Source organism: Aphidius gifuensis, linkage group LG4 (assembly GCF_014905175.1).
Source record: "Aphidius gifuensis isolate YNYX2018 linkage group LG4, ASM1490517v1, whole genome shotgun sequence".
Classification (NCBI taxonomy): Eukaryota; Metazoa; Arthropoda; class Insecta; order Hymenoptera; family Braconidae; genus Aphidius; species Aphidius gifuensis.
Window position 1 is genome coordinate 8,757,617 of NC_057791.1, and position 11,321 is coordinate 8,768,937.

At 32.6% G+C, this 11,321-nt stretch overlaps 1 protein-coding gene across 2 annotated transcripts; it reads right to left on the reverse strand.

The window, feature by feature from the left end:
- Positions 1-7,835: 7,835 nt before the first annotated feature.
- Positions 7,836-10,475, reverse strand: LOC122854988 (vesicle transport protein SFT2A). Of its 2 annotated transcripts, none has more exons than XM_044156059.1 (5): positions 10,078-10,355; positions 9,890-9,995; positions 9,467-9,633; positions 9,289-9,406; positions 7,836-9,190 (listed from the first exon to the last, which is right to left on the reverse strand). In XM_044156059.1, exons 2-5 carry the CDS (start codon positions 9,956-9,958, stop codon positions 9,059-9,061), a joined length of 486 nt encoding a protein of 161 aa, XP_044011994.1. In that variant the 5' UTR covers positions 9,959-9,995; positions 10,078-10,355; the 3' UTR covers positions 7,836-9,058. The 2 variants fall into 2 exon arrangements, with proteins under 2 accessions (XP_044011994.1, XP_044011993.1); XM_044156058.1 differs by lacking the exon at positions 10,078-10,355 and adding an exon at positions 10,362-10,475 and having other exon boundaries at positions 7,838-9,190.
- Between the last annotated feature and the right edge of the window lie 846 nt (positions 10,476-11,321).

An 11,321-nucleotide genomic window follows, 5' to 3' on the forward strand; every position in this document is an offset into this window, starting at 1 on the left:
GGATTTTCTACGCAATTGAGACTTCCGGAGATATTTACGGAGTAAACTCCAGACTATTTCTATAATATCTCCGGATTTTTTCCGGATTAAGTCCGGACAAATCCGGAGTAAGTCCGGACAAATCCGGGGGGATCCGGAAAAGTCAGGAAAAATCCGGAGAAATCCGGAGAGAATCCGGAGAGATTATTTCTACCAGGGTATTTGTTCAATATTACCAAATGAGTGATGGATATATGATTTTCTTAATATACTAACAGAACATTACATGCATGCGGGAAACATTTATCAACATATTATTTTCTATTTTCTTCTGATTGATTAATATCATTAGTAGCAAAGATGGCAACAATTCGATGATATCTTCCAGTTTATAGATAAATTTCGAAAAATTATCAAAAACATAAAGTTTCTTCTAAATTAACGGTTTAAAAAAAATTTAACAAATTTTGTCAAACGTTTTCAAAATTTATCAAAAAAAAAAAATTATCATAATTGACAAAATTTGACAAATATTGCCAAAATTTGACAAAAAAAAAACTTTTTAAAATTGACAAAATTTGCCAATGTTTGTCAAAAATTGGAGATTTTTGCAAACATTAACTAATTTTGGCAAATTTTGTCAAAATTGTTTTCACCAGGGTATTATCACAGGTATCCAGTTGGTTGTTGTTCCGAACAGATTAACATTGTAGCTTTAATTTTTCTATTCCACTAAATTCTTTCTTAGATTTTACTTCTTCAGGATTAAGTAGTGTTACGACAGTTTCACTTAAGGGATTTGGACGGTTTTTTTCGGAATATGAGAAAGTAATGAAATTTATACAGTAGATTTTTGAAATACTAATACATTTTATGTGATTTTTTGGTAATTGTTTGGAAGCTCGTTTTTTTTTTAATAATTTTTAAAGTTGACAACTTTTAACATTGGCTCTTATGGAGAATGCGATTTTCATCAAAAAAAATCCATTAAAATACCAATATCTCCAATCGACAATATGACATCATGAAAAAAAAACTATCGAGTTATAAAATGAGACAAAAGAAAACGTATAGAAAAAGAATAAAAGAGGTTTGGAGCATAGTTTTTTTACAATTAATAATTAAAGTATGAAAAATTGGATTGTTATGAGGAATTATTGAAAAATCACTAGAGACCTCTTGCGGATGACTTTTAGAAACACAATATTTCTATGAGTGCGAAAAAGACAAAAAACAGAGAAAAAATGTTGTCTCTCTCTTCGTTTTAAAAAATCGTCCAAATCCCTTAAATTAACATTGAATTACCATCAAGAAAAAAATTCTATTTTTTTATTAGTCATAATATCATCCACCTGAATTAATTTATAATTACCTTTGGTACACTAAAATAAGTAATAGAAGATCCTTTAGTTTTCCTGTTGTTTTTTCCTCCATTAAAATTCCAAACAATACACATTCTTCTAATTTTTTCTGTACCTGTTCTAACCTAGTGTTTAACTTTGAAAATTTAACTTTCAGACACACAAATTAGGCAAAAAAATAAGAGAGTTCTCATACAAGTTCTGAAAAATTGATTAATCTATCAATCAATTAAATTCAATTTATTTATTGTATAATATTTGTATTTAAAGTGAACTTAAATTGATGTCAACAGTATTTGCACTACAAACATCACAAAAAGTAAACAAACAGTAAATAAAATGACACTTTCAATACTGTCGTTTGAATGCGATCCCAGCGCCCTCATTTAGTCCGAAATATCGGCCTCAGTAAAAAAGCAAACCTTACACTCTTTATCCACCTCTATGGTCTCATGTTAGTTTAACAGTATAGTGTGCATCGTTAAAATTTGACGGCGGATCGCTTATACTTGATTGATTAATGATTCAAAAACTATTGTATGCAAAAAAAAAACGAGAAATTAACAAAATTATAAAAAAATACATAGTTTAATATTTAAAAGAATCGAAAATAAAACTTCAATTTTAAATCTGTTCAAAAATTGAATGAACGATTCAATTGTTCATCGAAATTAGTTTTTTGTGAAAAAAAAAAACTTTGAATAAAAATTTATAATATTTGCACAAATTCATTGCGGGTGATGCGGGGCGCTTTTGACGTCACAAACAAAACTGAAATCGGGCTACACTGTAAAAAAAAAAAGTGAAAAGCGCCTGCGCCCCGTATACAATATATGGGATTGCGGGTATGTGTGTGTGTTTGAACATGCCATACGTTGCCACATCTAATTTTTGTAAAGTTTATAATGAATTTCTCATTAATTGACCGATCCACATATGAAAATTTTTCGCGCAATCAATAAAACTCGGTTTCTAGTATATGTGTGATTTTTTTCAAGACTGTTTCATCATTTTTTCTATCCGAAAAAAATGGTTGAAATCTCCATAAGAGCCAATGTTAAATATTATTTTCAATAATTAATTACAAAAAATTTAACCGATCAACATAAGAAAATAATTATACCGTTGTATTCAGAATGAAAAAATCTACTCGTGTAAGAAATTTCAGAACATTCTCATTATATTTTTTAAAAAAAGAGTAATTTCTGCATAACCTCCTTAAGGTCAAATCAAAAACTTCCCTATACATATATAGAAATTTTTCCCCTCATTTCTCCGCATGAGTCAATTTGGGAGAAATTCGAAGTAATTCTTATTAATCAATTTGATAAAACGATTACAGGAGTTTTGTAGAACAAGTACCTCAGGTATATCAACTTTTTTAAAATAAAGTGTCTTCGAATTTTCATTTTTTTTATAAAAAAATGAACATCATCATGCTTTGACAATTGATAATTAGTCATTTTTTTTTTTGGAAAAATTGAAAATTGAAAAAGTTGAAGAAAAATTGAACAAATGGTGGGGAAAAGCTGGAAAAAGAGTGGAGAAATTTGTCCGCCATTTCCCAACCATGAGAAAAAATAATTTTACTGCTGAGAAATTTTTTCTAAAATTGACGACGAAGAGCAATTTTTCCGTCGTTTCTCCGAATCAACTTGGGTGAGGGAACGTTCGTAAATATTTTTTCTCGAGAAAAACACACGCGGAGAAACGTGTGAAAAAAATAATTTTACCGCGGAGAAATTTTTTCAAAATCAACGACGAGGAGAAAATGTTTCGCCTTTTTTCTCCGCATGGGTCGATTTGGGAGAAATTCGAAGCAATCGCGGAGAATTTCGAAGTAATCACGGAGAAATTCGGAGAAATATGTTCACCAGGGATAGTTAGTTTTTTGGTATAGTTCAACGTCCAGCGCTGGACAAAATTTTTTTTATATAGATTTCACATAGAAAAGCTTCACAAACGCCACCATCGGAAAAAAAACGAATGTTTTAGTAAATTTTAGTTACTAAAGTTTCTTCAAATGACCGCAAAACTCTAGCGCTTCCTTGCATACGCTCCGTGCATACGCTCGGTGTGAATAGTGAACGAACACACCTATTGTGTATACGTGTGAACCGAACGGATTATTTGGACATGCGCGAAAGCATAGGCGATGCGAAATATAGTAGTATTAAATATATGGTGAATACGGGTGGGGGTGCTGCAGTCCAATTCACAAGGCATTACAATTTAGGGCTATTTTCCTCCACTGGTGACGCTTGTAGAGCTTTTGTATGTGAAATCTATATAAAAAAAATTTGACAAACGCCATCACCGGCAAAAAAACCCTAAATTGTAAAAAATTTGCCCAGTGGTGCGTTTTTCAATAAAGAGTTACGGGGTAGAGTTAGGCAGAGTTAAGTTAACACCAGCAGTCCAATTCACAGGGCAAATTTTTTACAATTTAGGGCTTTTTTTTGCCGCTAATGGCGCTTGTAAAAATTTTTTTTATATAGATTTTACATACAAAAGCTTCACAAGCGCCGTGAGTGGTGAAAAAAAGCCCTAAATTGTAATGCCCTGTGAATTAGACTGCAGACTATAACCCCGGTCGTTCTCAAAGTAGAGTCAGTGGGTTAAGACGTATATACGTGTGTTTAAGTCCTAACCCACTGACTCTACCTCATTCATTTAAAAACGACCGGGGTTATAGTCTGGTGTTAACTTAATTTATTTAATACTACTATATTGCGCATCGCCTATGCTTTCCCATAAGTGGGCTGTGCGGATTCATTACGGTGCAGACAATCTCTCTGTCGCAGTCATACTGCTCGACAAAAATTTTTTGCGCATGCCCGAATAATCCGTTCGGTTCACACGTATACACAATGAATTTGCGTGCGTTGCCAAATATATGGCAATCGTACGATCGCACGTACGCAAACTTTGGTTTGTCTGTTTGCGTTCGTACGATTGCACGTAAGCACTCAATGTCCCTACCCGGCTTCCGTAGTGAACTCCTATGCTTAGGGCTCAAACTCACGACATGCAAAAAGTTTGCGTTTTCAATGGCTGCCGTAATTCTAAACATGGCGCTTCCGTGATTTAGGCAGATTTAGGGTGCGAACTCACGACAAGCTAAAATTTCCGCTTGTAAACTCGGCGGCTGCAAAAATAACCAAATTCACTAAATTTATTGCGAATCCGTGATTTTAGAACAAGCTTGGCGGTGTCAAGCTTGTTCTGCAGTCACGAAGAGACACCATGGATTTGCAGTAAATTTAGTAAATTTAGTTATAATTTGGTTATTTTTGCAGCCGCCATTGGCCACCATGTTTACAAGCGGAAATTTTAGCTTGTCGTGAGTTCGCACCCTTAATCCACCTGCTCGACAATGTCGAGCGGGTAAATTCACACGCGCGTTTAAATCACTAGAAATTACTATATATTACCAAAATATCACTGAAAAATGGAGTTGTGTGTCATGTGTGTGTAGTGTATCTAGTGTTCAAAGCAAGAAGACTAGAAGCCAGGAGAGTCAACTCCCTGTAGTGGGGGATAGGCCAAATGGGACAAAATATGTCCTGTACCTAGAGCTTCTCAAATTTGCCAATTTGGCGCTGATTGTTCTCAGCCGTACTTATGCGCTAACTATTTTCAATAAATATTGTTATAGCGCAGGTTTATTTATGCGATCATCTTAGAGCAATGTCAAAGGAATATATCAGGTTTATCAATTTGTTGATCCATATTAAACAGACAAAAAATTCACTGGGTGATGATGATCGATAAGTAACTTTTTTAAAAATTAACAAGTAACATAAAAAATATTACTGTAATAAAATCATATCAACTTGTTCACTTGACAATAAATTTTGTTTGTCAACATTACAAAAATTTGGGATGCTAGAAAAGATTGAATGTAACAAAGCTCAAATTATAAATAGTGAACTCAACTCTTTATTAAGTTACCTAGCTGACATTGTAAATTATATCCAGTAATATTGTGTACATTTTTATCGAAGCAATTATATAAAAAAAAATAAATGATTTTGATGGTAGAAATATTTTTGAAAGTGCTCAATTTTTCGTAGCAAGACTCAATGTTGTTATTCAATAACAATATTTTCAATTATAATTATTAATTTCGTATTCCTAAAAATCAACAATATATTATTTGGACTTTTTTATTATGACTATTTAATAAATAGTCATAATTTTTATCAGTTATTTGTATACGATCAGCCAGCATAATTTTGATTTCAATCTTATTTTCATCTGCAGCATCACACGATTTTTAAGTTGCCGACTTAGATAATACAGCACATAGATCATCAAAACTATGATTATGTTTGTCTTGCTGCACATCTACGTTTTGGTCTCACTATTGACATTATCAACAATGTTTGGGATTTATTGTATGAAATAATCAAATTATATCTTCTTCTTGAAAATATAGTTCACAAAAACTTGATGCAACAAACTCGTCACTCGTGGAATATTTACGTATAATTTTGATATAAAACATATATATAAATTACATGACAGAAAAAAAAAAAATAAAAAACGCTATCCCAAACGAATCTGCGCTATAACAATATTTATTAGAAATAGTTAGCGCATAAGTACGGCTGAGAACAATCAGCGCCAAATTGGCGAATTTGAGAAGCTCGAGGTACAGGACATATTTTGTCCCATTTCTAATGTACGGAGTTGACTCTCCTTCTTAGTTCTTTCTAGTCTTCTTGGTTTAGGGTTACCATATCTCGAAAAAGCCAAATCAGGACATTTGCCTCCCACTCCAAAATTTTACCCCCTCCACCTATAAATTTATGTTTTAAGTAGATAATTATAACAATTCATTTATTTTGATTATATGTTATTTATTCATTTGTTTTCTTTTAATTATTCAATAATTATTCATCAAAATTACACAAACGATAGAAAAATTTTTTACAGTAGTTAATTTCTTTGTCTAAATTAATTCATCAAAAATTAATTGGTAAGCGAAATCCTTTCGTTAGGCTTTTTTGTTATAGCTTTTAAGTTGTTAAATTAATAGATATTTAAACAAACTGAAAGCTATGAGAAAAATGGCTAAGGAAGGAAGTTGCTTACCAATTAATTTTTGAAGAATTAATTTGGCTAAAGAAAATAATTAGCGAGCTACATCCTTTTCTTAGCAACTTGACAATATATCTTTTTATTTATTCAAACAAATTGAAAGCTATAGGAAAAATGGCTAAGAAATAGATGTTGCTTACCAATTAATTGTCAATAGCCTTTTATCTATTTAAACAACCCTGGTGGAAAACTCCGATTTCGACGTAATTGAGACTTCCAGAGATATTTACAGAGTAATCTCCAGACTATTTTCATAATATCTCCGGACTTTCCCGGAATTTTCGCTTAAAAACCAACAAAAAATAGAAAAATCAATAAAAGAACCAGAAATAAGAGTTTACATACGAAATATAAAAACTGAATTTCTTCCAAGAAAATCCGGAGAAAATCCGAATAAATTCGGATTAATATCTCCGGTAGTCTCACTGTGAATTGCGTAGAAAATTCGGAGAAATCCGAAAAAATCCGGATAAATTATTTCTACCAGGAAATTGAAAGCTATAGAAAAATGCTTACCAATTAATTTTTGAAGAATCAATTTAGCTAAAAATTAACTGGCAAGCCACATCCTTTCTTTAGCCATTTGTTAATAGCTTTTTATTTATCTAAACAAATTATAAGCTGTAGGAAAAATGGCTAAGGGAAGGATGTGGGTTACTTATTCATTTTTAAAAAATTAATTTAGCTAAAGACATTAAGTGGCAAGCCACAAAATTTACAAAAATAAAAGAAGGGTTGCCTACGCTATAGAAATTTTGCATCGGGCCCTCTATACTCGATAGGACGAGGTACATATTCTGCACGCCATTTTAATTTCAATAATTAGAGGTATTCAAGAGTCTATCATAGTTAGCGTAAATGATAAATTCTATACTATATTTATTAAAAAAAAAAATTTATAAAAAAAAAAATTTTTAAAATTGTGAACAAGTCTCAAAAATCAGGACATTTGACAAATCAGGACCGTATCAGGACAAGCCAATCAAAATCAGGACATGTCCTGCTAAATCAGGACGCATGGTAACCCTATCTTGGTTCAAAGCTTCGATCACGGAGGCGCCATGTTTAAAATTCCGGCAGCCATGTTTAGAATTATGGCAGCCATGTAAAAACGCAAACTTTTTGCGTGTCGTGAGTTTGAGCCCTTAGCGAATGTACGGAGTATCGCTAGAGATAGCAATAGGTGCTTTCTTTTGTGTATTTATTTTTTTACACTTTAATGCGCATGATCATGCACATGCGCCTGTCATGCAAACTTGATAAAAGAACAGTGGCGTCAAATAAATAATTCTTGAAAAATAAAAATTGAAACATGGCTGATCCAGCCCCTCATGTCCTACGCTGTTGCAAACTGACTTTTTGCTGACTGCGCATTCGATTGCGCATGCGTGAAAATAAACAGGAAAAAAAATAAATACACAAAAGAAAGCACCTATCGCATTGGTTGGCATTCCCTCTCACTCACGCATGCGAACATTAAATCGTGTACAGTTAACGTCAAAACAAGTTACATTATATTTCAGTAGTCTCAACCAATTATAGTTGACGTGACTGTACCGACAAGGACAACATCCCAAACATTGAGTTTCTCTTTCGGCGACACGAAGTTCGGGTTCCAGTTTTATTATATTTCAGTGGCTTATAACTTATACCCGACATTGGCTAAACATAGGAGTTCACCTTCCAATTTTATTATATTTCAGTGGTTATTGGGAAACGCACTGTGGGCGTGGCCAATCGCTGTAAGCAGTTGGCAAAAAAAGAAACTAATGACTTCCAGTCAAGTATATCCCATTAGCATAGAATTTTATTGTTTATTAAAAAAATGTTATTAACTATTGAGCATATACTTTCATGGGCACGAAATTTCCTTGAAGAAAATCGTATTGTGTATGCGGAACATATTACGAGTATTGGTGTAAAAATTGATTCAAGTGATGAGTACCCGGGAAAAACGGTTTGTATACAACCATATACAACCATATACAACCATATACAATCATATACAATCATATACAAACATATACAAACATATACAAACATATACAATCGTATATAGATGTATAAATTATACCCTGATATTGTCAAAGCGAAACACAAATAAATTAACAAAATCAGATATAAATAAATTATGGAATGATGTAACAAAATTATTAAATGTTGTTCCCGGTAGAGCCACCAAAAATGTAAACGAGTCGCAAAATCGCAAAATTGAAAGAGAGCGACTCGCTTACGACAGTTCAACATTTGTTACGCCACAACGACGTAAGCGGAGTCGCTTATACTTTGCGTAGGCGATTTTTCCGTCCGATCACGTCGAGAATCGAAACTAGAGAGCTAGTCTTCTTGATTTATAGGTATCAATCCACTTTTCAGAATTCTTCTATATTCTTTTAATGTTTCATTGTATTAAAAATTAAAAATTCTTTATTATTGGATTCCAAATAAATATTATAATCGGTAAAGAAAAGGACCTAGGTGAATTCAGTTCCGTGGCACCCCATGGTTACCCCCTGTGCCATTGTTTTCCGACCGTTTATATACATTAGAATGTGTACCTGGTCACATCTGGTGGAACTGAATTCACCGTTTCCCAAAGAAAATGTTTGTCTTCACGTAATACATGCTTCTACTGTTTTTTTAACAGCATCCCTTGCGTATGGTATATACGACAATGAATACCATGTCATTGCAAAAAATTGTATGATAATGAAAAACAAAGCAAGTACTGGTTTATGTGGAAACTGTAAAAAATTAACATTAACAATTAGCAAAATTGAGGATTGTCTAAACGACATTATAACAATTATAAGGATTTGTAAAACGAAAAATCAATATTTACTTTAACTGCAACGAATATTGTCATAAAAATCGATGCCAGTGCAATTACCGTCGCAATTATTCGTTTGGATGCAAACATTTTTTGTAATTGTTTGAATGGACCCATGAGCAGACAAGTACTGCAATAAAAAAATTTGTGATTTGTTTTCAATATTAAATTATTTGAATAATTTATTTACCTCAACAGTTGAATTGTACTTCCAAGTGCGTATAAAATGGCATATGCATGTATATTACCAAGAAAAAATTCAAAAGCACCGAGTAATGATAATAATACACCAATTACGAAACAAAATGCAAATGATTTTATTCTAGTTGACCAACTTAGAGTAGACTCGTCCATTATCTTCATCATGGAAATAAACACAATAAATACAATTGTAGCTTATTATTATGATTATTATACATTCACAGGATCCTAAGATGCCGAAGATTAGGATCCTAGGATTGATATTTTTAAGTATAGGGTTTAATAAATCATAGGGGCAATTTAAAACTTACAAGAAGATCAGTTGTTTTCTTTGCAGCATTCAATTTTTTAAAGCGGTATGAAGAGGTTAGTTGTTGATTAGTTTTAAAAAATATAAAAAATCCTTTATTACCTGATTCATAAAGCCACTTTCTTCATCACACTGATCGTTACCACTAAGGGCCTTCCGTAATTTATCCATAATTTTTTGTTTTGTACTGATTTTTATAATTCTGAACCTACAAATTTTTAATTATGGGATTATTCGAATATTTTTTCATTATCTATTTCATTTTTTATGCCCTCCGTAAATTAAGATACCAGCAAATGATTCTGATTTGAAAGTTTTATTTATATATTTTGTCGAGAATTGTTCAACAGGTCATAGGAACAAATACATGACTCATATTTACAGAGCATCATTAAGACAGTGACAGTTTTTTTATTAATTTCTGAGCCATAAAGAAATACAAAAAATTAATTCAAACTGGTATATCAATGACATGTTAGGTAAATTTAAAAATAATAAATAATGTATAGTGAATGTTTTTATATAGTAATAGTTTACTTTCGACATTTATGAAAGATCGTATGACCGTGCTTACCAATGTGCACAAATGTGCATGACAATTAAGAGCCTGTGTTCGATGGTCGTCTCGGCTCAGTTCCGTCTCACTTACGGCTCACTTATGGCGCTAGCGACGTACGGTTGTTTGAAGAACTACAAAGGCACAAAATCTCAATACAGGTGCTTTTCTATATGAAATCTATATAAAAAAAATTTTGTCAAGCGCCATCAGCGGAAAAAAAAAGCCCTGATGAGAACAATTTTGCCCCGTGAATACGGGGTGCATTCCTTTAATAAAAAATTTTTTTTCGTTTTGCAATTTCGCCCTGTAATACCGACTAAAAACTAGAAACAGAAAAAACGACAAAAGTGATAAATTTCTCTATGCAATATTCCAGCCTTTACAGTTTACGATAATGTGTGGTATGAGCTATGTGACAATAACAAACAATCACAACAAGTCAATTTTCTATTTATTTCAGTTTGATATAAACATTGAACCATCTTCCATCTAATAATTGGAAGCCAAAAAAAATAATGTCATGTGCCAGTACTGCCACTACACGAAACAGCTTTTTCCTATAAAATTTTGGCCGGTATTACAGGGCGAAATTGCAAAACGAAAAAAAATTTTTTATTAAAGGAATGCACCCATGGGTGCAGCAGTCCAATTCACAAGGCAAATTTTTTACAATTTAGAGCTTTGTTTTGCCGGTGATGGCGCTTGTCAAATTTTTGAAGTGAAACTTCTTTACGGAGGGTAGCAAAAAAATTCGAGGCCCTGCAGTCCAATTCACAGGGCATTACAATTTAGGGCTTTTTTTCACCACTCACAGCGCTTGTGAAGCTTTTGTATGTAAAATCTATATAAAAAAAATTTTTACAAGCGCCATCAGCGGCAAAAAAAAGCCCTAAATTGTAAAAAATTTGCCCCGTGAATTGGACTGCTGCTAGCGTTACGCGCTCGCGTATACTCTGGCGTTTATTCTGGCGTTTA

Bases quoted from the DNA above. Each gene is read 5' to 3' on its own strand.
- LOC122854988 (XM_044156058.1), bottom strand. From the start codon at position 10,381: ATGCACATTTGTGCACATTG. The intron at 9,996-10,361 runs GTAAGCACGGTC...AAAAATTTGTAG, and splicing joins ATGCACATTTGTGCACATTG to GTTCAGAATTATAAAAATCA. The intron at 9,407-9,466 runs GTAAATAAATTA...TTTTTATTGCAG, and splicing joins AGTACAATTCAACTGTTGAG to TACTTGTCTGCTCATGGGTC.